Source organism: Tasmannia lanceolata, unplaced genomic scaffold (assembly GCF_043159265.1).
Source record: "Tasmannia lanceolata isolate RefF3 unplaced genomic scaffold, GAP_Taslan_0.1 ptg000002l, whole genome shotgun sequence".
Taxonomy (NCBI): Eukaryota; Viridiplantae; Streptophyta; class Magnoliopsida; order Canellales; family Winteraceae; genus Tasmannia; species Tasmannia lanceolata.
In genome coordinates, this window is record NW_027518679.1 from 32,552,894 (window position 1) to 32,578,264 (window position 25,371).

Consider the following 25,371-nt stretch of genomic DNA (forward strand, 5'->3'; position numbering starts at 1 on the left):
TACATGGGATGTGTATTATCCTATAGGGGGTGCGAATTTATCATCTTCTTTCAAAATTGAACATCTTTCACATTGTTCAAGGAAAATTGCAAACCTTGAAATTTTATTTTCCATGGGAAAAATTATTGTCCATAATTCTCTTTTCGTTGGATCCAAACAGCCCCTCGAGTTGTTATCGAGTCTTGAGTTACTCGGTCGCGTCGAGTTGAATTGAGTCAACTCACTTTTGATCAACAGAGAGACCCCGCATGACATGAAAGTCTTTAAAAACTCGGTGGTGTTAGACACTCCCCTACTCTATACTAAAATCAGCCCCAGTGTGCCATGCGCACACCCCCTTCAGTCTCTACATAAATAACATGCTCCCTATCTGAGTCATAAACCCCACCAAAATGTTGAATGTGAACTACGCACCCTCGCTCACGCAAGCAAACCTGCAATTATTTTAATCATAAAAAGAGGCTCGAAAGGTAGGAGAAAGACCTGAAGAAAATTCAAATGCAAGGAGATGAGACGAGGGAGCTGCTAGGGTTTTCACTGAATTCTCGTCTCACGCTATATCAGGTATAAAAATTCACATTAATTTCATCTAGATCTTTAAAGTTCATCGCAGATTCAGTTTCTTTTCCCTCTCATTTGAGGTGATTTCGTTAGCTAGATTTGCGTATTTGTAAGAAAAGTTGAAAATTCGGATCTTTTTTTTTTTTTTTTGAGCTTTGTTTCAGATCGAGAAGAGAATTCAAACGAATTCTTTCTGCTCTTGTTTGATTTTTAGGGTTTTATATGTTGAGTTCTCATTTGAGGTGATTTTTGTTCGATAGATTTGCGTATTTGTAAGATAGAAAATTCGGATCTTTTTAGCTTTGGTTCAGATCGAGAAAAGAATTTAAACGAATTCTTTCTGCTCTTGTTTGATTTTTAGGGTTTTATATGTTGAGTTCTCATTTGAGGTGATTTTTGTTCGCTAGATTTGCGTATTTGTAAGATAAGTTCAAAATTCGGATCTTTCTTAGCTCTGGCTCAGCTCGAGAAGAGAATTCAAGCGACTTAGTTTTTGCTGATAGTTTGTTTGTTAGGGTTTTATATGTTGAGTTCTCTCCCCACTGGTATCAGTTATGGATTTTAGTTTTAGGGTTTAGTGTTTATCGGGAATTTGGGTAGCCTTTCTGTTTCTTAGGTTTTAAGGTTTGAGAGGGGGGTTTTTGTTGAATATGACACATGGATTTTATAATCCAGGATTGTAAAATCCTGGATTTTACAAGCTAAAACCTAGATTTTAGTAATCCAAAATAATAACAATCTAGGTTTTAGCTTATAAAACCTAGGTTTACCTTATAAATCCAGGTTTTAGCATGTAAAATACAGGATTTAGCTTGTAAAATACAGGATTTGACAATCTTGGATTATAAAATCCATGTGTCCAGACGGACCCATAATATCTGTTCATTCTTCCCCATTTGGATTTTTTTCCCTTTTTCCTTATTTAATTTTGTTGAGTAATAGAGCTAAGTAAATGTTTCTTGCTGCTGGAAAGTGCTGATCATGTGAATAGAACGTCTATTTTTCTAATGCAATTTATGCTGGTGTAAATTTTATAAAATTGGTTGTTCTTTTAGAATAAAAAGTGCTTTAAAGAACTTTTCTATTTCACATGACCAGCAATTTTCTTTTCCCCTTTGGATCCATTTGGATGTATGTAATAGAGAAGTAAAAGGAAAGGAACATAGATTTCCAGTTCTTTACTTTCCTTTTCCTCCTGATTTGAGAGGAAAGTCAAATAGTGAAAAAAGCTTGTATTTGAGAAATTTACAGCCGATAAGGATTGTCATGTGAATAGTAAATGGCAGCCAAACAATGCTATGAAAAGGAAAATGCGTCCTTTGATTTTCCCAATTTTTGGTGCAACCAACGGACCCTTTGAGAGCCCCCTTAGCTCTAGGAAAGAGAGTTTAAGGAGTCTCTGAGAGTTAGTAACAGAGTAGAATAGGATGTTTGGGTTACCGGAAGATCAAGTTGGGGATTTTGGGACATATATAAAGTTGTAAAGACCTTTTTTACAGCTATATTTTTGTAAAGCTCTCCTTTTATTGTTATGATCTTGTGTTGGCATGGAGCATAGTTGTAAATTCCGTTTCGGTCGCCATTTCGTTTTGGCCACCGAAACGGAATTTCGGTGGGATTTCGGTCGAAACTTTTCGTTCACACAAAAAATATATTAAAAAATATGAGAAAAATCCAAAAAAATATAAAATCAATAGAAAAAGATGAAAAACTAATAAATAGTCCAAAATATGTGTCCCAAAAGGCATATTCATTACTTAAACACATAAAGTCTTGCACAAGTCCAACTGATAGTCTGATACATAGAAAAACATAAAAAAAAAGATACATGAAAGTGAAACATAGATAATAGCTAGTAGCAACAACTCTCAGTCATCATAACCCGGATGATCATACTCAATGTCTTCTTCGTCGTCGTCGTCGTCGCCGCCGTCATCACCACCTGGACCACCAGTAGGGACATCTTCTTCAAGAGGCATGAGAAAGTCGTCGTCGTCGTCCCCGGCCCCAACCACAACAGTAGCCAGTAGGTGCTTCAAGATTTTCCCACCCGATGTCTTCTGGCGTGAATATGACATATTCTTCTTCTGCAACCCAATCCATCATGACATCCAGATGGTCTATATTCAAAGGGTCACTAGTGGTAGATGATTTCCTCAACAAGTCCCTGAAAAGGAAAACATTAAGTTTAATGTTAAAGGTTAAACTTAAAAGCTTAAAGTGATGAGGTGAGAGTTGAAAACATTATATTACGTTGTATACCTCTCTCGAAACTTAAGATTGTAATGGACAAAGACTAAGTCATCTAATCTCTGGTGCTCCAACCTATTTCTCTTTGCAGAGTGAATGTGTTCGAAGGTGCTCCAATTCCTTTCACACCCAGTCGCACTGCAGGTCTGACTAAGGATTCTGATCGCAAAGGTCTGTAATTCTTCCATGTCACCTCTGAATTGATTCCACCATGCAACTGTAAAGTAACAAATAGTAAAACATTATTTGTTGAGAAACTGAAAGTTAAAATGAATTATACTTAATTAAACAAACAACTCAAATATACCTGGTCCCAACTTCGTTCGGTTGCGGATTGCAAGCTTCATTCCAAACATACCCTTAGCCTCTCGATAATCCTCAATTTGATTGGTGATGAGGTCTTGTGTAGCTTCATCAGGTACCAGTCGAGTGATGCATGCCAACAAGTCTCTGGTTACTTCACTGTGCCTAGAGAAGGTAGGAGTGAAAAAGAGAGCAGGGTTAAGAAAATATCCTGCTGCATGGAGGGGACTGTGGAGTTGCCTATCCCATCTTTGGTCGATGATCCTCCAGATAGGATTGTAATATGATTTTCTCTTCAACACCTCTCCTTGATGTTCTCTTTGACCTTATCCATGGCCTCATATAGGTAACCCATCGCCGGTTTGTCCTGCCGATCTACCAAACGCAGCACTCTCACTAAAGGCTCGCTGATGTTTAGAATGTACTTGCATTGGTCCCAAAAAGATTTATCCAACACAGTACTAACTACCCCTTCACTCAGTGGGTGTTGGACAAACCATACTAGTACTATACTCATCAGACACAAACATCTGCTGAAGTGCTTTCCGATTCAACACCAGACTTTGTATGGTAATGAAATTTGTAGCAAATCTGGTTGCAGCTGGGCGGCACAACTCCTTCCTACATGTGAACTTCTTCCTCATCAAATTCAAGAGGCTTCCATGGTTGTAGATGAACTTTGTAATCGTTCGAGCCCTCTCAATTGTGGTTGCTATGTGAGGAAATACAGTCGGTTTGCACAGATGCTCCAAGATGAGATCTAAGCAATGAGCTGCGCACGGAGTCCAGAAGAATGTACCAAACGCGGCTTCTAGTCTTTTCTCAGCAGCTTTGTAACTTGGCTTACTGTCAGTTACAAATTGCACCACATATTCTGGATTCACCTCTCCGACAATCTTTGCAAAGATATTGTATAATTCATCGGCATTCTTCACTATGCCAGATGCATCAACGGATTTGAGCAATATGACTCATTTAGGGCAGTACACCAAAAAGTTGATTAGGGAACGTTGTTTGGTATCTGTCCATCAATCTGCCATAATGCTACAGCCAGTGTATCTCCATGACATCTTAATCTCCTCCAAGTAGTTGTTTACCTCATCCACTGTATTCTTCAAAATGGGAACCCTTAAAGCATGATAAGTAGGTGCCTTATAACCCGAACCCACGGCATTCACAGCATCAAACATAGGTTGCCAGAAAGGTGAATTGGCAACGTTGAAAGGGAGATTGGCATCGTAGCAAAGCATGCCAACCGCCATGTCTGCTCTATCCATTGTTTCTTTAGTAGCCAAAGCACTTTTAATGCTTGGCTGGGCTCCAGGGGTTGTTCGTGCTGCAAAGAAATTCCTGATCCCTCCTGTGATTCCCTTCTTTCTTTTTGTACCACTCGGTTCTACAAGAACTTCCTTACCTCTCCGTTGAGGAAATTGTGTGCCAATGTCTTCTTTATCCTGCTCTTCTTCTTCATCTGGTGTGCCATAAAAACCTCCAACCTCTGCTTTGGATAGGCTCATCCTAACCCTTTCTTTTCTCTTTGCATCTAAAAGTTGCTTCATTCGATATTTTACATCTTCAGTCACTTTTTTGCATGATGCTACTTCACCAGGAACAGGCGCTAAATGTTCTTTCAAGCGGGTTATACCTCCACCCAATATGACTTTGCCACAGAATATGCAAGTTACTTTATTTTTTTGACCCGGAACCAATGTACCGTAAGCCTATACCGGGTCATTCGATCTAGCGGGTGCCGAACCAATAGAGGATGCTCTTGCAGAAGGTCCCGAGCCCGACCCACTCATTCTGAAATGAAGTAGAAGAAGAGGAAAAATGAATTAGAAGAAAGAAAATTGAAACAAATTAAAAGAAAATTGAAACAAATTACAAAAAAATGAAGTAGAAGGGGACAAATGAAGTAAGAATAAAAGAAAAGAAATGGAAAGAAATAAAGAGAAACTTGAGGTTGAACTTGAGTTGAAGAGAAGAAGAAAAAATTAGCCTTCACTCACTTGAAATAAGCCTTTGGAAATATTTCTTGACTTCTTGTAGTGGTAAGTTGAATGTATGCCTTCCCTTTGCTCCAAAATAGACTTGGATTGAGTTGAAGAAGAGGGTAGACTTGTAGGAAATTTAGTAGAATAGATAATGTAAGTGAAAGTAGAGAAAGAATGAGAGAAAGAAAGAGAATCACTTATGTAAAGGTGGAGGATAAGAAGATAGGGAAAAGGCTATTTATAGAGTTTTTAATTGATTGTGCATTTAAAAATAACTAAAATACCCTACCCAACAGCTATAAACGGTCACATTTTGAGGTTAAAATCGTCAAAAACCAAAAAGAGCCGTTCCAGGGGCATTGTCGTAAATTCTGCAAAATCCAGTCAAACTAGCCGTTATTTTGAATTTCGGACGAAATTCAAAATTTCGTCCATTTTGTCCGAAATCCGGAATTTCGGTCAATTTCGAACGAAATGACCGAAATTTCGGACGAAACGAAATTTTGCAGATTTCGTTTCGTTTTTGTTCCGAAAACGAAATGTTTCGTCCATTTCGGATGAAACGAAACGAAATTTGTAACTATGGCATGGAGTATCAATTTTCTATGATCTCTTGAATTTTCTTATATCAATTCGAAAAAATGAGATTTTAGAGGCTTTGGCAGTAATAAAGGTGTCATGTGATCAACATATTGGAGGCGGGTCACTATAAAACTGCCAGGTCATGCCTCAAGCCCATTAAGAAAGACATTCTGTGCTACTTTATTTAAAATATATCCAATGTTTTCCTCAACAAGGGTGGAAAGGAAGATGGATATAGGGAAACAGATGGTAGAAATGCACCAAGCTATCCATTTTCTCCATTTGCCCTCGAATTCCATCTTCTCAAGAGTCTAGAGAATCAATGGCAACTCAATTTATCATAAGCTTTTGAAAGATCCAGCTTAAGAATGATTCTGCATTGGCCGCTAAGGCGCTAACTATACTGGAATAAAAAACCTCATCAGATGTAACAATGCCATCCAAAACCTGCCACCCCTCGACAATGTCGGATTGGTTTTGAGTGACAGAAAGAAGCATTATCCTCTTGAGCCTCACATATAGGACTTTGACAATAATCTTATAAATCCCCTGACAAGACTAATCGGGTGAAAATCCTTGATGTTTACAACGATCTTAGATTTAGGGATCGGGACAATGAGGGAAGAATTAAGGGTTATGTGGGTCTTATGGCCAAAGAGGAATTGTTCCAATACATGAATAATGTCGTCCTCAGTGAATTAACAAGATTCTTGGAAGAAGTTCAACGAGAAACCATCTATTCCCATAGCTTTATCCATAATTTTTGGGGTGAAGAGGCATGTTGCCATAAATCCAGGGTCTCATCGCTTCTAGATATGGTGTCTGGCTGATGAAAATAACTAATATTTCTATTACCGGACGCCTGCTACTAAGCTTTGAATCTCTGCCTTAAGAAGACTTCTCTCTGATCGTCAATTCTTATCCTTTCATTTTAAGGCGAGTCCTGGAGGCCCTATCCTCCTTGTATAAAGGGGGAATTCTTCCATCCGATCAACAATCTCAGTCTCGATTTTGATGGATGCTTTCCTAGCAGTGAGGTTTTCGTAATGATCTTTATGACATGTACTCAAGAGAGCCTTAAGGACTTTACACTTCCTAAACAGGCGAAGGCCATGCGTACCCTCGAAATGGCAAGAGGACTACCACTTTGAGACCATAGGTTTAAAATCCAAATGGGAGAGGCGCATTTACTCAAACATGAAAGGAGCAGGTCTCCTCAGATCCTCTTCTGTGCTGAAGAGAATAGGGGAGTGATCAAAGACGGGCATTGACTGCAAGGATAGCCCCATCACTCATGTAATGCCTTTTGCAAGACCCTTCTGTCGATGATTTTTATTTGGCTATGGTTTCACTATTCATCTTCACTAGGGAAACTGGGCACTTGTCTGCCATTTGAAAAGAATGAGTTCTCTAATGGGGCAAAATCACCTTTTCAGCTTTTCTGGGATTACTTAACTACTAATGAACATGTTGTATAGTTATTATCTACTTCGTATGGTAGACATTGATTCTTGATAGTTCTCTATATTTTTATATTCAGGAATGAACTATTCATGCATATTGTTGTCCCAGATGCTATTTACTTCTAATCTTAATATATGGAGTGCAGGTTAAAGTAGCCTATAAAAGGAAGGCATGGGAGTCACACCCTGACCGTTTTCCAATGCATGAAAAGTCCCATGCAAAATGTAAATTTAAATTGGTGAGCATTTGGTGTTATTGGGTTTTACATATATTACATGAACACCCATTTATCTAATGTGTGGAACCTTGGAATCATGTTCTGCATTGTAATACTCATTGTGGTTTTATGCTATTGTCTTATAATATTGAATCAGTAGAACTCAGGAACAGAATGATAAAAGTTATAAAGGGAAAATTACAGTTGGGGGTTCAGGTAGCCTTTAAAATAGTTGCTACTAAATCCAAATAAATTTACTCAAAAACATTATATCATTAAATAAATTTTGTGTTCATTTTGTTTCCACCGTCTGCAATGAGTTTGAGATGACAACCCTTTGATGAAAACAGAGAGCCAATAACATTTCCTTCTTTAAAAAAACACGAAATAATTTTAGGATACTGGAAATATGTATTGATGGCGGGATTTTTTTTCTAACTTTTTCCTTTTTTTCTCCATGCAGCAGCCAAACTGTAAAAAGGAAAGAGGCTGCTGTTGCTCTACAACTTACTGAATGGTTGAAGAGATGCCTCTGCTACAATCCACAGGATTCGTTGATCCTGGTTGGGAACATGGCGTTGCCCAAGATGAGAGGAAAAAGAAAGTGAAATGCAATTATTGTGGCAAAATTGTTAGCGGGGGTATATACAGATTAAAGCAACATTTAGCTAGAGTTTCTGGGGAAGTTACATATTGTAAAAAGGCTCCTGAGGAAGTATATTTGAAAATGAAGGAAAATCTGGACGGATATCGAGCAAGCAAGAAACATCGACAATCTGAAGATGACGAATTAGCATCTTTCGATATGCAATCTAATGATGATTTTGATGAAGAGGAAGAACCTGTTGCCTATAAACATAAAGGGAAGCAGGTGACTGGTGATAAAAGTTTGGTTATAAGTTTGACCCCTCTTCGATCGTTAGGATATGTTGACCCTGGATGGGAACATGGTGTTGCCCAAGATGAGAGGAAAAAAAGGGTAAAATGCAATTATTGTGAAAAAGTTGTTAGTGGGGGAATAAACCGATTTAAACAGCACCTGGCTAGGATTCCCGGGGAAGTTGCTTCTTGTAAAAAAGCTCCTGAGGAAGTATATCTTAAAATAAAAGAAAATATGAAATGGCATCGTACTGGCAGGAGAGGGCGGCGACCAGAAGGTAAAGAAATATCAGCTTTTTATATGCACTCTGATAATAATGACGATGATGAAGATGATAAAAGATTGATCGCCAGTACTAGTGAAGGCATTAAAAAGAGATTTAGGAGGCTATCACCTGGTAGTGGTACCAGTGGTACCAAATCGCAATTGCAAAGACCAAAATTAGATTCTATTCTTATGAAGACACCAAAGAGTCAGAAGCCATCATCTTACATGCAAGTAAAGCTAAAGGCAGGTTTCATTAAAAAAGCTCGTAAGGAAGTGATCTCGGCAATCTGCAAATTTTTCTATCATGCGGCAATACCATTTAATGTTGCCAGCTCCCCATATTTTCATAAGATGCTAGATCTAGTTGGTCAATATGGCCAAGGGTTGAAAGGCCCTTCTGGTAGAATGATTTCTGGTCGGTTTCTCCAGGACGAAATTGTAACCATTAATGAATTTCGAGCAGAATTCAAGGCTTCTTGGGCAACCACTGGTTGTACTATTTTGGCAGATAGCTGGAAAGATATGCAGGGTCAGACACTAATCAATTTTTTGGTATCTTGCCCACGTGGGGTATACTTTGTCTTTTCTGTCGATGCATCGGATATAGTAGAAGATGCTACAAATCTTTTTAAATTGTTGGACAAGGTTGTGGAGGAGGTGGGCGAGGAAAATATAGTGCAGGTGCTGAACCATCCTTTTCCTCTCTTTTTCTTAGTCATGTGTTCATCTTTATTCTATTTATATGACCTTTTTTTTTTGAAAATAACTAGTTTGACCCTGTTATTCATTTTCTATTAACCTTCGATTGTAGGTGATCACTGAAAATACTGCGAGTTACAGGGCAGCTGGCAAGATACTAGAGGAGAAGAGGAGAAATTTATTCTGGACACCGTGTGCTACTAATTGCATTGATCGTATGCTTGAAGATTTTGTGAAGATAAAATGGGTGGGAGAGTGCATGGACAAAGGAAAAAAGATAACTAAGTTTATTTATAATCGAACTTGGTTGTTAAATCTTATGAGAAAAGAATTTACTGAGGGGAAGGAACTTGTTAGGCCGGCTGTTACAAGGTTTGCAACCAGTTTTGTTACTTTACAAAGCTTGCTAGATCATAGGGCTGGTCTTAAAAGATTGTTCCAATCAAAGAAATGGATTTCATCTCATTTTGCAAAACTGGAGGAGGGTAAGGAAGTTGAGAAAATTGTCTTAAATTCTACGTTTTGGAAGAAGATGCAATACGTGAAAAAATCTGTGGACCCCATTGTGCAAGTGCTTCGAAAGGTGGATAGCGATCAATGCCTATCAATGCCATCCATTTACAATGACATGTATAGAGCTAAGCTTGCTATTAAAGCTATCCATGGTGATGATGTACGCAAGTATGGACCATTCTGGAGCGTGATAGACAACCATTGGATCTCATTGTTCCACCATCCTCTCTATGTTGCTGCATATTTCCTTAATCCATCATACCGTTATCGTTCTGATTTCATATTGGTATGAAAATATTTATTTAGATAACAACTTGTAAGTTTGATATTTTGCTTTTACGATCTAAATTAATTTGTTATTTTACTATGATGTAGCATCCAGAGGTAATCCGTGGTCTAAATGAATGTATTGTTCGATTAGAACATGATACCTTAAGGAGGGTTGCTGCTTCCATGCAGGTATTAATTGTTTGACTGATGTATTGTTAAAATATGATTGCAAAAGTTTGGAAACTAGGATAATTTTCTTATGTTCTGATGTTTCTATTTGAGATTTCGGAATTTGTTTCTGCGAAAGCTGATTTTGGAACAGAATTGGCTATCAGTACAAGAACAGAACTTGATCCAGGTGTGAATACTAAAAAATGTGTTCACACATGTTTTTATGCATATAATATTTAGTCATTTTATGTTGTAAATGTAGTGTTTCTCTGATCATAAATACATTTCTCGATTGCTTTTTACTTGTTAGCTGCTTGGTGGCAACAACATGGGATAAATTGTTTAGAGCTACAACGAATTGCCATACGAATATTAAGCCAGACATGCTCATCTTTTGGTTGTGGGCACAAGTGGAGTACATTTGATCAGATTCATAGTAGAAGGCGCAACCGTTTGGCTCAAAAAAGATTGAATGAACTTATCTATGTTCACTATAACTTGCGTCTCAGGGAATGCCAAATGAGGAAAAAGCCCGATGATCCATTCGCTCTTGACAATGTGTTGTTAGAAAGCCTATTGGACGACTGGGTTGTAGAGACTGAGAAACCAGCATTCCAGGAAGATGAGGTACTTTCTGAAGTACTATTTTTCCAACTTATGACATGTCCTTTTTTCTTTTCTTTTTTATCTTTTTACTGATATTGAACTCTTGGATTCAAATTTCGGTTTCGGAACCAACTGATTTTTTAATTTCGGTCGTTTCAGCTGAAATGACCCAATTCAGTCCGAAATCTATGCCGAAATCCGAAAATTTGAAATTTCGGTCCCAACAATTTTGGATTTCGGTCAAAATTTTAAAACCATGATTGAACTTGATCAAAATGTTTGTCTATGGAATGTAGGAGATACTATATAATGAAATGGAACAAGCCGAGGCATATGAAAATGAGGTGAATGAGAATGAAGAGGTAGTTGTAGAGCCTATGGAGACAACTACATTGGTTGAAGTAGCTGAACCCTTGGGGGTTCATCCTACGGCTACGGTTGCGGATACTGATGATGATGATGACATTGATCTTGATTTTCTTGATGACAATTTGAGTGATTAGTTGATTTACGGTGGCCCCTCGTGCACTCGAGTAAACTGCTGAATTGACGAACCATTTGCAGTAACTTTTCATTGGTAAAAAATGTGTTCAGGTGTTGTGAAGTTATTGTAAAGCAAATTTGACGACTTGTATAAGTTATTAATTCAAAGGTAATCAATTATTGGCTCGTCTTCTTATTCAACTGTTCTTTTTGTCGTCGCATTTTGGTAGGTAACCCACCAGTCACAACTGAATAGATTTATGGCATTTCTGCAATTAGCATCTATTGCCAAGCATTTTTTTTTCTCCCACAATTGAATCATTAACAATCAGTTTGGGATGTTGTCTGTTATGGGACGATCTTCACAACCCCCCCCCCCCCCCCCCCCCCCTAAATGCACTTGTAATCCTTTCTATCTTAATAAATTTGTTATTTATTTCGAAAAAAGTTAACAAGTTCTTTTTTGTCTTTTATGTCTATTCCATTTTATATCATCCTTTTTTAATTATAATGAATTAGTGATTACAATATGAATAATCGATCTGTGCTCTTAATATGTCTACCGTTTGTTATTGTTCAAAAAATAGAAAAAAATAAAATAATTGATGCAATATCTGTGGATTCTGATGCCATTCAAAAAAAAATTGTGGATTCTGATTCCAGCATGTTAAATGCATTTCTTTAACATATTTATCTATGTTTATGCAATACCCTTCCTATATGCATCTTTCTTGCTAACCTTGATATTTCCCACCTTTCATTTTTTATGTTTATCTAGTCTTTTCACAAACATCTCAGTCCAAGTCTTGAGTTTGCAAACCATGATAAGTTTGCAAAAAATCCTCACTGAATGGATTGTGTAGTGTACATATTCCAATGTGGAAATCGTAATTGGAAGAACGTACAAAGGTCTTGATCTGTTCCTGAATATTTCCATGGCCATTACAGGTACAGTAGAGGAAAGTTCACTGCATGGTAATTTTCTTTTAATATCTCTGTATTGAGCTTTTTTGTTTTTTCGCATAATATTTTTCATATAGCTACTTGTGCACGAGTTGTGAAAAATAGTTTACTTAGAGTTTATGCTTTGGTTAAAGCTCAATTTATTTTTCTGATTTTGGGAACAATTTCACTTGAAATGCTGCAAGGTGAGTGACAGTTCCAAGTGTTCAAACATTCTTTTACTCCCATTATGATAGTTCTGAATATTTGTCTTGGCTTACAAATGTTTTATTTTGTTTTTCCCAGGGCATATCAAAGACAAAAGGAGGCATACCCTTCACATAGCCCTTTTTCTCTCTGATCTGAAACTGGCCAGGTTTGGTAGTTTGTTGAAGTGAAACGTAATAATTGTATTTATCACTCAGTGTTCTGATTTGCCAAGATTTGAGAGTTGGATGTTGCAATAGTACTTTGAAATGTATCAGTTGTATCCAGCAAATTGTATGCGTAGTCAACAATTGATTGATGTCTTAGTGGTTTGAAGTTCTTACCAATGAATATAAGTTTCCACTTTTTTAATATTAGTAATGTGTGAATTAGAAAAGTTTATTTTGCAGTGGTCTTGATGGACTGTTTTATTTATCAATTATTATCTGTTGCTATTTAGAAATTACGGATGTGGTTTCATCTTTTCGGATTGCGTTATTGTTATTATGGTCTCTGTGTATATTCATTTTTGAAAGCTTAGATGCTGCATCCGATTTGTTTTACCTTGATATTTTCTTTTTTTACAATTCTGTGAATCATTTTCGACCATTGAAGCTCATTGAGTGAATCTTCCTCAGCTAAAGAGACCTTGTTAGCAACCTCATTGTAAAACTTGATTTCAAACAGATCTTTCTCAGTCAAAGAAATCTTAGGAACAACCTCCATGACAAACTTGATTCCAAACCAAAGACCATTGACTTGGCATCAATTGATTTACACAAACATAACCTGACCCTCATCACTAGAGAAAGTGCTTCCAAAACCTGTCTACCCCAGGTTTTTACGTTTGATTATTCCCATCACCATCACTCCTTTCTTTTGGCTTACAAATATGGAATATGTAAAAATATCATCATCAATCGTTGTCTCAGTTGTCATCACTATCATTGTTATTAATTCTTAATAGTATTTGTGGTCAACCTGGGCTCAAGGGGGAATTTTACCAGATCTATTCATGCATTGTTTATATAGTTAGTTAGTTATATATAGTAGAGGTTTGTGACATGTACATGTAAAAATTGCATCATCAATAGTTGTTTCAGTTATAAGGTGGGTGTCTCTTCAGGATCAAGCAATAAGGTGGGTGTCTCTTCAGGACTAACTCCATCTATAACATGATAGTAAGTCACTATGACAACAATTCCAGTGTAAAGCTACTGTACTCTACTGATATATATTAAATTCATTTGTACTTCCTAATGAACGAACACTAACCTCAGAACCTTTTTAAAGGGCTTTTTTACATAAACAGCAATCCAATTAGAAAACATAAGGGTCTTTCTTTATCCGGTAGTTTTTTTTTCGTAGTTTTCTGGTCAGTGGGTACCCAGAATGTAGAAGTATCCAGATGTTTGCTGACAGTACAATATAAGTACCCAATTAGATTTTCTATGTTGGATGACTGTATCAATTATGCCATGCATGGGCTACTGGCTTTTTCAATTGAAACTTTTGGTCTAATGCCAGAGATGAGATTAGCCTTTTTGGGGTGCATTGCTCTAATTGAATCTGTGGTTAGAACACCAAGAGTTTCAAATCTGTTGCTCAGAGGAACAGGATAGGCAAAAGACTTGGTGGAATTCTGCATTGACTGGTTCAGTTGAGACTGCACACCTTTATACAACTGAGTGCACCCTGAAGATGTAAATTAGTAATGGGAAAAAAAATACTAGAAAAGGTTCTTAGTAATGGATATCTGTAATGAGAATTGGAACTTCTACAGATATGCTGATTCAAGACAATGATCTTGTTGAGCATGGTCTCTGCTTTCTGGTTCATCATACACCTAGGGGATGAAAATTTGACTCGAACCCAGCTGAACCAACATGAATTGGGTTCGAGATATGATGAGTTAATTTGATTTCGGGTTGGGCTTGAATTACATGTGTAGGATCAAGACCGGTTAGTTCCTTCATGTGTATGGTTGTTCCCTATGTTGCATTAGTAGGGGTACATGTATTGGAATCCGATACGGATATTGTCAAATTTGACGAACCTCAAAAAGAAAGATTTGTGGATTCACTAAAATATTTTAATTGATTTTTAAATGTTAATTTTTTGCATAATAATATAAGAGGAAAGGGTTCCTGCACACGTGTGCAGGTAACCTTACATGCACATGAGTGCAGAAACAGGGTGGGGCTTACATTTTTTGGGGTCCAAAGCATTCACTTGGAAGGCCCTTACATGGATAGGGTGTGGCCCAAAAATCAGCCCCATTGGATCATCCTAACCCTGCCATTTGTGGAGGAGAAAAATGGGCAGAAACATGGACACACAGTGTCTGTCCATTTTCCTCTTGACCTTTGATTGGGTTAGGATGATCCAATGGGGCTGATTTTTGGGCCACACCCTATCCATGGAAGGGCATTCCAAATGAATGGTTTTGATCCCCACAAAAATGTGGCCCCCACCTGTTTCTGCACTCGTGTGCAGGTAACTTACTATTAGGATGGATAAAACTCAAAATGTGTAGTAATTATAAAGTTGTGGTAGTAATATTAATACTCAACATGCCTTGCACGGTTTTGGTGAAGGAGAAGCTTAGCTTAGCTTGTTGCTATGCTGAGAAGACTGATTTTTGGCAAGAAAAGAGTTTGATGGAAAATCTTTCAACATATTAAATGGCTCCAAGGTCCCCTCTTTCCCGACCTAATCATTAAGTGCTCATTGGGTGTTTCCAGGCAAATTTAGAGTTGAGAAAAGTATGGAATGTGGGCACATGTGTCGAGGAATTACGGATTTCGAGTACCTTTTAAAACAAGAATGAAACACGGGCTATTCTTCAAAATCAGGTGGGAAAAAGACCCCAATACCCTTCTGACATCGACAGAGTCCTCATTTTTCATTACTGCCTATTAAATTGGCGCTCTTAACGAGGCGTTTGAATGTGTATTTGAATCGACAGAACCTTGGGTTCGTTTCTATCTTGGCCGTTGGAAATAACTAGAGACGGATGGATACTTGACACGTGTTGGAAAACTTTTTGGAACGCTGAAAACCCAAAGTCAATAATTATCTTTTCTCACTTCTCTTTTGGCTTAGAACGGTAACATTGAATACGTCTCTTTCGGATTAGAATCTTTTCTCACTTCTCTTTTGGCTTAGAATGGTAACGTTATTGAATACGTCTCTTTTGGCTTAGAATCTTTTCACTTCTCTTTTGGCTTATGACGGTAACGTTATTGAATACGTCTCTTTTGGCTTAGAATCTTTTCACTTCTCTTTTGGCTTATGACGGTAATGTTATTGAATACGTCTCTTTTGGCTTAGAAAGGTGACGTTATTGAATATTTTATTATTTCTTATGTCTCTTTTGGCTGAGAACGCCGCTGGATTCTAGAGTACGCCGCCGGAATATCGAGTACTCTGCCGGATTTTCTGGGTTCAAACATGTATTCTAAACGTATCGAGTACGCCGCCGAAATATCGAATATGCCGCCGAAATATTTTATTATTTACCACCCGATTTTGAAGAATCGCCCGTATTTGATGCTAGTTTTAAAAGGTACCCGAAATCCGTAATTCCTCAAAACTTTGCTTTTCTATGAGATTTTTTTCCATAGATCAAAGTTGGGTCGAGGGAAGATTTTCACACAGACGTGTCCTGAAAAGCTTGAGGAGGAACTGACATCAGTGGCCAATTTCCAATCATAACTCACTTTCCTCCATTAAAGCCTATGTTTCTTTATTTCCGATGGCCAAAGAGTCGATGGGATCCAACTGTAAAGACTTTAGGTTACATCCTAAGTATGACCTTTGTGCAACACGTGACACTCGTTCTAAAGAACCCGTGTAACATGATCTGTACCTTCATTGGATAGAGATAACTTTACCCAAAGTTTGCATTTTGCTCTAACTTTTCCTGACCCAATCAAAACTCATGTTGGATTTAGGCCTAGCTACCATGGTCATGACATGTTTTACATATATGAGGATTTTTTTGTATTCAGTATAGTATTGTCCGGTCCTGGTCAAGTAGATGAATGGTCTTCTTGATGGAGGTCTAATTGGGGCAGGATTGGGTCTCTTCATAAAGTCTGTCAATATCTTTACTAGTTGGGGTCAATTGTAGTTCTCAAGTCCTCATAATCCAAAGAAAAGGTCATATTCTGAACGGATTTTTTTTTTAAATTAATTGGAAAACGGTCATGTGGGAAAGGAGACTAGACTTGATTAAACAAAACTTAGATGGCAGCAATAAAGATAATCCTAAGGCTTAGGTTGGGGAGGCTCAGCCTAACCCAACCTACCTTTAAATCTCTCAACCCTAACCCAACCTGATTTTCCAAATCGGACAGGGTTGGATCAGGTAGGGACAAATTGGGTTCGGTTTGGTCCGGCTAAAAAACAAAAAAAAACCACAACCCTAGGATTTTTAAACTGCGATAAAATTAGTGGGGCGAGCTCAGGTTCAGGTCAGGTTGCCCAATGCCTCAACTCCAACCCAGCTCAAAAATTAAATCGGTTCGGCTTTCCTAACCCCAAACCCTAACCCAACCCAAGTTGGATACCTAAGTATCTCTCTCTCTCTCTCATACTTGCTCTTTGTTTTTCAATGGGATCATCTAAGGGGCATTGACCAACCTCTACCAGTCCAAATCTCTCATCCAAACCATGTACGGTGAATGCATATTTCAATAATTTATTCAACAAAGAAGTAATACAATCTTCTTATCTTCTCAATTAAAACCAAGGATTTGCTAGTCCAACGCAAAAGGCAAAAGGTGACGGCTGTTGTCTCCATTCACGAGGTGGCTGGTCTGACATGCAACAGACCAGCCACAAAATGCCTTTTGAGACGGACGCTAGCAATTCTCTAAAAACAAAAGGTAAATAACATTAACCCTGCAAAAAGAGAAAAACTTAATGGCAGTGAGTATTAGAAACCACTACAAGAAAAATCCTCCAAGATTGCCATCATCCTAGAATTTTGAAGTCTGCATTTACACCCCAGATAGAGTTGCCAATCTGGGAACTGAGTACCAAAACCCATCCCACTTTAGTGGAGAGACGTGCTACTTATATCCATTAACTTCATAAGGGATTCGGTGCAGACCATAAACGAATTTTCATGTACTTCTATCTTTGGCAGCTCAAGCCAAAGCTCGTCTATACCTATGTTTTCTCATATGGATCTCGTCTCTAGCTATTGAAGATCTCATTTTTTGCACGAAAAGGTGAGACCCATTTCGCCTGCTACAAGAGCAGTCTCTTCTCAATTCTAAGGCAGGCAAAATTTTAAGGCTGGCAAATGGTACAAATAATATGACAACATTTCAACTGAAAAATGGATAAAATCTAATTGAAACTTCCTGAAAATTTTGATAATCTCCTATATTTGGATGAAAATGGTTACAATAGAGGGCCTTCACCTCCTTGAACTCTTCTCCATGAGTAACTGGGGAGGAGAGGAAAGTATTTATACATATATCAAGATATTTGAAGAAATGTAATAAATAATGGCATGGAGGCTTCATAGTGAGTAGAAACTAGATGCTAAGTGAATATGAATACTAGCCGTGAGATCAATTGACACTTCTATAAAATAGCTACACAAATGGTGGCAACAAGTGGCAAGGACCGGGCAGGGTTAGGATATAAGACAAGCAAACAGAGGGTGAGATAATCAAAACACTTCAGGATAAAACTACGAAGAAAAGATTTCAAGGCAAGTTTTCTAGATATTTTTCACCTAAGTCTTGATTTAAGACTGATTGGTTTGGGCCTTTCTAAAGATTAAAATGGGAAGCCAAACGTTTGTAGTTTTTTCCCCAAACTTATAAAAATTGGTGACTTCTGTAAGTATGCCCTCACCCATGACACTACACACTGTCCCAAACATTGCACAATATGAATCATTTACCATCCACTCAAATCTTTTATGTCTCCATAACAAGTTTAGCCAGTCTTTAAAACTGGCAAATCCCAATTACAACTTCAAAACAAAAATACAATAGAAAGCATATTAAAGAGAAGCAGATTCAACATAGCTGTCCCCAGCAAGCAAATATTGTTAATTGCTGTCCCCAGCAAGCACAATTTATTCTTCCATAAGAGTCTACATACACATGTACAAAAGCAGATTCAACATATCTGTCTGGATCACAACTAGGAATAACTGTCCTACACAAGTAGGAATAAGAGCAGTCTTCTTCATATCAAAACAACTTCAATCTGGAAATATCCAACAAATAGAAAGTAATTATCGGCGTACCTTTGTGGATTCTAATGATGCCCAAACCGATCTTTGTGTAACCAGGTTGTACTTACTATGACAACACATTCAATTATCCACCATGATATTGTAGGAGATTGGCTGCCATAATAAACATTATAAGGCATACTTCAAATGTCTTTTGCAGCATAGTAACAACTTGTCTTTCTTGAGAATGTTGAAGTTTTAGAGTGAAAACATGTATCCTCCATCCCCTAACAATCATAAACATTATATCGCATACTTCAAATGTCTTCAAGTGGGCAGCACAGTAACAATTTGTCTTTCTTGAGAATGTTGAAGTCTTAACAGCGAAAACCTGTATCCTCCATCCACTAAGTAACAGATTCCACCTCAATATTCAGAACTATGTCCAGGGAATGACAGGAACTTGTATCCTCTATCAGGAAAACCACACTTCGACCTCCCATTGTAGTTTTGATTCACGAATGTTCAAAGGTAACATCTCTCTGTCAAGAAAACCTTATTTTGAACCTCTTACAGTAGCCCAATTTCATGATAAATTTTAAGGTAACAAGTCAATGAGATACAGTATCATCCCACTAACTCAGTTAACGTAATGGAACTGAGGCCAAAGGTTCCTATGAGACAAAAGAGATGAGTGCTGGTCTCACTTTGATGTGTTTTACTAACCACCATTTTACACCCTCCCATTGTTCTAATAGATGATTAAGCCTAATGGCATGCTAAGGGCAACAAACCCCATAAACCCGAACACGACCTTCCAAAAGGCAGATGTATGGTGCAGAAAAGTGGCATAATACTCCATTCTAAGAGATACAAGGTCATATGTTGTGTGAACTCCATTCCCTTCACTAACTACTGTCCTACGTTTTCTAATACCCGGGATTTTATTTTTTTTTTGTTTTTTTAATGGCATCTTAAACTCGATTATTAATTTTCACTTTCTGTCTGCTTTAATCTAGGCTTTCAAAAGGGTCCCTTTTCTTCTCTCCTCAAAATCCGTCACAAACCATTCACTCCTCAATATTACCTTCAGGTCCCCCCCTTCCACCAGCTATAACTAGTAAGCTTGCAATCAAGTAGCAGTTCTGGCACCCACTTCTGGGTTAAGCCTGTGATAGGGTAATAGATATAGGCTGCCAGCCTGAGGAATGAGGCACAATCCATTTCTTGTTGATTACCATTTGCAGAATCTGGAGTATCTCACCCAAAACATAATCTTTCAAACATGATTTCTTTAGTAAAGTAGCAGCATGATACCTGTACATTAGTTGGGGAACAACAAAACAGATTTCCCAACCCAAAAAAGGGTTTCCAGTCAGACAAGTTAAGGGAATAAAACCTGAAGGGAAATGATATCAGCATAACCATATTTTGATATTTTCACAAACCATCTTGTCTTTTAGTATTTAAAGAGCTGTCAAAAGGTTTTTTTTTTTTTTTGAATGGTGAAAATTTCATTAAAGAAAAGGAGAAGAGACCGAGATGGTCGAAACTCCCAAATACAAAAGAGAGAAACAAAACCAAGAAGGAAAATAACATAATGAAACAATTTATGGAGGAAGGAAATCAAACAAAATCAATCCCGCCCTACTCCTTATATCATTAAATTTCCCAAAAAGCTCTCACGAGCCAATTAAATTTCCACCACATCGTTGGCCGATCTCCTGATATCATTAAATTTCCCAAAAAACTATCACGAGCCAATTAAAGCAGAAAAGACAGCTAGGTTTGTGCAAATATCAAAATATTGTTGTGATGATAACAATTCCCAACCTGAAAAACGAAAAGATTGCGAGGAGGGTTTTACCTGCACTGAGAAGTCATTATTGCAGAGCGCCCACCAACAGAAGTTAGAAATTTCTGGATTCCATCCCACGCCAATTTCTTACACTTAATATTACTACCCATAGGGTTCAAACACTTCCACAGAGTGTCATTTTTCTGGATGTAAAGCTGCAAGGCACCTACACTACGCACCTCTATCATCTGTTGATCGATAGCACTGTCCAGAGCCATCCTAACATTGAAATTAGGGAGATTCAGTTCGCCGTAGCGAATGCAATCTGCTATATTTGCTTCTGTGGGTGACATCTTATCATTTTTCAGTGTGTTCAAGGCAAGTAAGACATTCCCAATAAGGCCAAGAACATGATTGGATGGTTGTAGGCTACCTGGAGTTCCCCATTGCCCATTATTGGGAGCAGTGTTATCCATGGCAGTAGAGGCTGGAGGTTGACCAGGAGTATGAGGTCTATTATTCATATTGTCTGGATAGAAAGGTGGAGCACTGGGTGAAGGACGTGCATTTTGTGGGATATTCAAATTGGCGGGGCTTGGCACTCTGTTTTGTTGAAAGCTAGGAATATTGTGGGCACTGCTTGGGCGATCGGAAATATTTAGCTTACTGATATCAGGTACATTTGTAGGAGGACCTGGGGTAAAGGGTTGTCCATCGAATCTCGGTGGCATTGGGTAAGAACCATGCATATTAGAATTTGGTGGAAACAAATTCCCTGGAGCAATGGAGGCTTCTGTAGGCTGTAAGTCACTCGGCCTTAATGGCCGAGGATGCTGAGTTGGGTAATTATTAGGAAAGTGATTTCCATTGTTCCATGACGGATCAGGATGATATGGACCAAAATTTGGTGTGGGTCCTCCTCTTGAAGCGTTCGGCTTATTATCCCCAAAGAACTCATGAGGAGCTTCCTGAAAACGCTTGCCCTGTTCATATGCAGATTGATGGGGAGATCCATTAGGTGAGAAAGGACGAAAATAAGGACTTGCCCCCGTAAAGTTAGAGTGGGCACTATCCTGTGATTCAATATTTGATGACATCGATGTGGGTACTTGATTTTGCGGTGGCATAGAATTCCATTTTGGATTAGTTTTATCAGAACTTCCACTGCTATAATTTTCTTGTGTTCCAGCTGGAGGCTGTCTAAACTCGGTGCTTGAGGATCTTGGCATGTTGTGTTGACTTGGGTTTCTCCGAGTTTGCTTTGGTTTAGACTTATTGTCAGCCCTCCCGTTACTAGAAAACCTTTGATTTCCTGAATAAGGAGTTTCAGAAAAAGGATCCACATGTGGCTTAACAGGATCGGGTATAGAATTTTTTAACGTCTCCGCATGTGATGAGTTAGCAAATTGTGATGAGTCCGTATTTGACAAAGCTGGACCTCCAGCCAAAAGACTTGTCCAAAGCCACACACTCTTTGCCGCAGCAACTAGCGGTGCAGATACATTTTGTGGTTGTGCTAAAAGAATATTATATCTCCTCATGCGTAACTGATGGAGTGCATTAGAGAAGTCACGGTCGCCAGAAATCAGTAAATAATTTGCAGGGGCAGGATTATCAACAGCCCAGAACAGCATATCAACAAGAATTTTTTTATCACTTGCATCTTTAACACCTGCAGTACTTTAACATGTTAATCAGTATGATGTAATGACATCCAATCCAATAAGAAACTACAAGAAATACATAAATTGAAGCAAGCTTTGTATAAATCCACATAATCATGGAGACTTTACGCACTAAAAAAAATAGTCATCTTGAAATAAAGATAAGAACTATTCCAAAATAAGGGTTATCTTGAAATAACTTATTCCGGAATAAAACCATTGAATAAGAATAAAATTTATTTCAGAACAACACATCTCCATAAAAAGACATATTCAGGAATAAAACTGTGAATAATAATTATTCTAGAACATAACCTATCCTAGAATAATATTTATTTCAGAACAAGAGAAGCAATACAAAGAAAGTAATACACTAAGTAAATCGAAGATGAGGAGATCCTGCTAATACACTAAGTAAATCGAAGATGATGAGATCTCCAGGATCTCCTCTACTTATCGAAATGAATGATGATCTCATCAGGTTCTTCAAATACTATGAGACCACTAAGATTATACTAGAAGTCGTCAAAAGTAAATATGATACCATGTCAGACACTAATGCTCAACCACACCTTGATAGGTATAACAATTGTATAATGAAGGCAGGGGAGAACATAATTGATAACAAGAACAAGCTGGTGGTGATAGCTAAGACATGGCTACAACGATAACTGAATTTTTCGTAAAAAAGCAAGTGACAGCAATCGTGAATAGTTTGCCTCCTTCATAGAATATGATTGGTGTCGCACTTAGGCGCATCTAAGCCAATATTGATATGGAGTTATCACAAATGCTTGCATACAACTATAAGAATGATGAAGAAAAATAGCCGTTAGACAATGGTGCTGCCAGTAATGGCGACGGCAACTCCAAGAAGAGCAGCGACATAGTTACGCTACAATACCCATGATGGAACTTGAATATGAAAATGGAGGGGGCATCGCTCAGCCTTGGGTAGCCAAAACTACTTAGAGATCTGCAGTTCCAATTCATCTTCTCCTAATTATCCTGGCAGTTTAAGTTGGAATTCAACTCCAAATCAAATAACTTGATTCTCAGGCAATTTTGTTATGCCCCTCCCACAACAAACTCGGTTAGTTGTGCTCCCACTTTAATTCCCATAAGGCCATGTGGCCACCGGCCTAACATTGGGGGCTTATCATCAATCACCAAAAGAACAATACAAAACAAATTGTCCCATGAACGAGAGACAGAGAGAAGATAAGGTTCTCTTACACCTAAAAACAAAAACGAATCAGGATTCATCTATGATCACCAAACCAGCAGTAACGGTTTACCGCAATCAACAATCCAGCAGTAAAAAAAATATACATGCTTTGGATGTACCAGATCAATGGTCACAATCAGCACATATGCTATTTTTATTATTCAATATCTTATGCATCGTAAGTCCGATCGGCATAAGACCAAGACGTTTCCCTCATGTTTTCCAGACATTTCCCAATACGTTTCACATGTGCTTTTCTATTGTTTCTCATTTCCCCTTTAATTTTTTCACTTGTTTTATCATCTCAAATCGAGACGAAGAAGCAACAGCAACAAAATTGGGGTTTCAAAGCTAGGGTTTCCTACAGAAGAAAAACAAAATCAGGATTTCAAAAGTTTAAATCAACAGCAAAGTTGTTTATTTATTTATTTTATTATTCATTTTTCATTTTTTTTCTTCAAATCCAAAGAATTCTTCTAAATTTTCAACACAGAAAAGGAGAACAAAATTAGGTTTTCATCATCTCAAATCGATATGAGGAAGCAGCAGCAAAACCCAGGGTTTCAAATCTAGGGTTTTCTCCAAATCAGGGTTTCAAATCTAGGGTTTTCTCTAAATCAGGGTTTCAAATCTAGGGTTTTCTCTAAATCAGGGTTTCAAATACAGGGTTTTCTCTAAATCAGGGTTTCCAATACAGGGTTTTCTCTAAATGAGGGGGTTTCAAATCTAGGGTTTCCTCTAAATGAGGGTTTCAAATCTAGGGTTTTCTCTAAATCAGGGTTTCAAATCTAGGGTTTCTCTAAATGAGGGTTTCAAATCTAGGGTTCCCTCTAAATCAAGGTTTCAAATCTAGGGTTTCCTCTAAATCAGGGTTTCAAATCTAGGGTATTTTTTTTTTTTTAAATCAGGGTTTCAAAGCTAGGGTTTTCTCTAAATTAGGGTTTCAAATATAGAGTTTTCTCTAAATTAGGGCTTCAAAGCTAGGGTTTTGTTTTAAAAAATCAGGGTTTCAAAGCTAGGGTACTTTTTTTCCCTAAATCAGGGTTTCAAAGCTAAAGCTAGGGTTTTCTCCAAATCAGGGTTTCAAAAACTCTAGGGTTTCCTCCAAATCAGGGTTTCAAAACGTCTAGGGTTTCCTCCAAATCAGGGTTTCAAAACGTCTAGGGTTTCCTCCCATAAACCAATAATTAGAAATTCAAACGGAGATTTCTCATCAATAAAAGAGCTTAAAAAAGAAAAGAAAAGAAGAAGAAGCAATAATTAGGGTCTGAGATCTAAAAAATTAGGGTTTTTTTTTTACCGGCAGGAACATGGTTAAGCCCGATCCCAGTACTAGAAAGCGCCTGCTGTACGGATGAGTTAATCCTATTCGTATCACCATAAGCAGAAATAGAGATCGGGCCACGATAATCCATGGCCTCAAGAGCCGAGCTTATATTCTGAGCAATAGCATGAGGATCACACCCTTTAGGGACTTGGCAATTCTCTATATCCCACCAAACAGAGGTCTTTGCCATCATGTACTGTGTGTCCGCCATTGATAACAGTCCTGCCGATCCTCCTCCACCTCCCATCACGCACTGCCCACGATAGCTTCCCCCACGCGCACGATAGCCTCTGTCCTTGTTGCTTCTTCACTCGACCTTCTCTGTCTTATAAGAAGATTTTAGGGGAGCTTGGGAAATTAACTGTTGTCTCCCTGTGATGAGTCTTTGCTTCTTCCACCTCACGTTTCTGGGTGCTTAGATATGGACGATAACCTCCCCCCGCGCACGATAGCCTTTCTCCTTGTTTCTGTTTCTACTTTCTTCTTCACTCCACGCCGTCTGTCTTATAATATTCGGGGAGATTGGGAAATTACGGATGTGTCCCTGTGAGGCCCTCTCTCTCCATTTTTATGATTCAACAACCGAAAGTGGGAGGACTGGTTACGTAGTCTGTCTGCGTACTTGAAACGGTGTCCACGCAGATTAGTAAGGTGGGGTTTAAGCCATCTGAATTACATCTTTACCCTCTTCTTTCTTTCGCAGTAGATAGAATTAAAAAATGAAGACATCCATAAAAAGG

General features: G+C 38.1%; 2 protein-coding genes and 1 long non-coding RNA gene across 6 annotated transcripts; 1 reads left to right on the forward strand and 2 right to left on the reverse strand.

Moving 5' to 3' along the window:
- The first annotated feature begins 369 nt into the window (after positions 1 to 369).
- On the forward strand, positions 370 to 12,781 carry LOC143870117 (uncharacterized). 4 transcript variants are annotated; one of them, XR_013244931.1, is made up of 10 exons: positions 370 to 564; positions 7,300 to 7,392; positions 7,835 to 9,199; positions 9,330 to 10,016; positions 10,106 to 10,189; positions 10,283 to 10,358; positions 10,482 to 10,798; positions 11,074 to 11,429; positions 12,209 to 12,235; positions 12,509 to 12,781. XR_013244931.1 is itself a non-coding variant. In XM_077376583.1 (8 exons), exons 3-8 carry the CDS (start codon positions 7,886 to 7,888, stop codon positions 11,278 to 11,280), a joined length of 2,685 nt encoding a protein of 894 aa, XP_077232698.1. In that variant the 5' UTR covers positions 370 to 564; positions 7,300 to 7,392; positions 7,835 to 7,885; the 3' UTR covers positions 11,281 to 11,446. The 4 variants fall into 4 exon arrangements, 1 of the variants encoding a protein (XP_077232698.1); XR_013244928.1 differs by lacking the exon at positions 12,209 to 12,235; XR_013244937.1 differs by lacking the exons at positions 7,300 to 7,392; positions 12,209 to 12,235.
- Positions 12,782 to 18,337: 5,556 nt separating this feature from the next.
- On the reverse strand, positions 18,338 to 25,121 carry LOC143870148 (uncharacterized). Its single transcript, XM_077376584.1, has 3 exons — positions 24,605 to 25,121; positions 20,482 to 22,084; positions 18,338 to 19,931 (listed from the first exon to the last, which is right to left on the reverse strand). The coding sequence occupies exons 1-3, from the start codon at positions 24,876 to 24,878 to the stop codon at positions 19,778 to 19,780; spliced, it is 2,031 nt and encodes a 676-aa protein (XP_077232699.1). The 5' UTR covers positions 24,879 to 25,121; the 3' UTR covers positions 18,338 to 19,777.
- On the reverse strand, positions 24,291 to 24,595 carry LOC143870164 (uncharacterized). The gene is made up of 2 exons (XR_013244962.1): positions 24,429 to 24,595; positions 24,291 to 24,394 (listed from the first exon to the last, which is right to left on the reverse strand). It is a non-coding gene; the product is annotated as an uncharacterized LOC143870164 (long non-coding RNA).
- Positions 25,122 to 25,371: the final 250 nt, after the last annotated feature.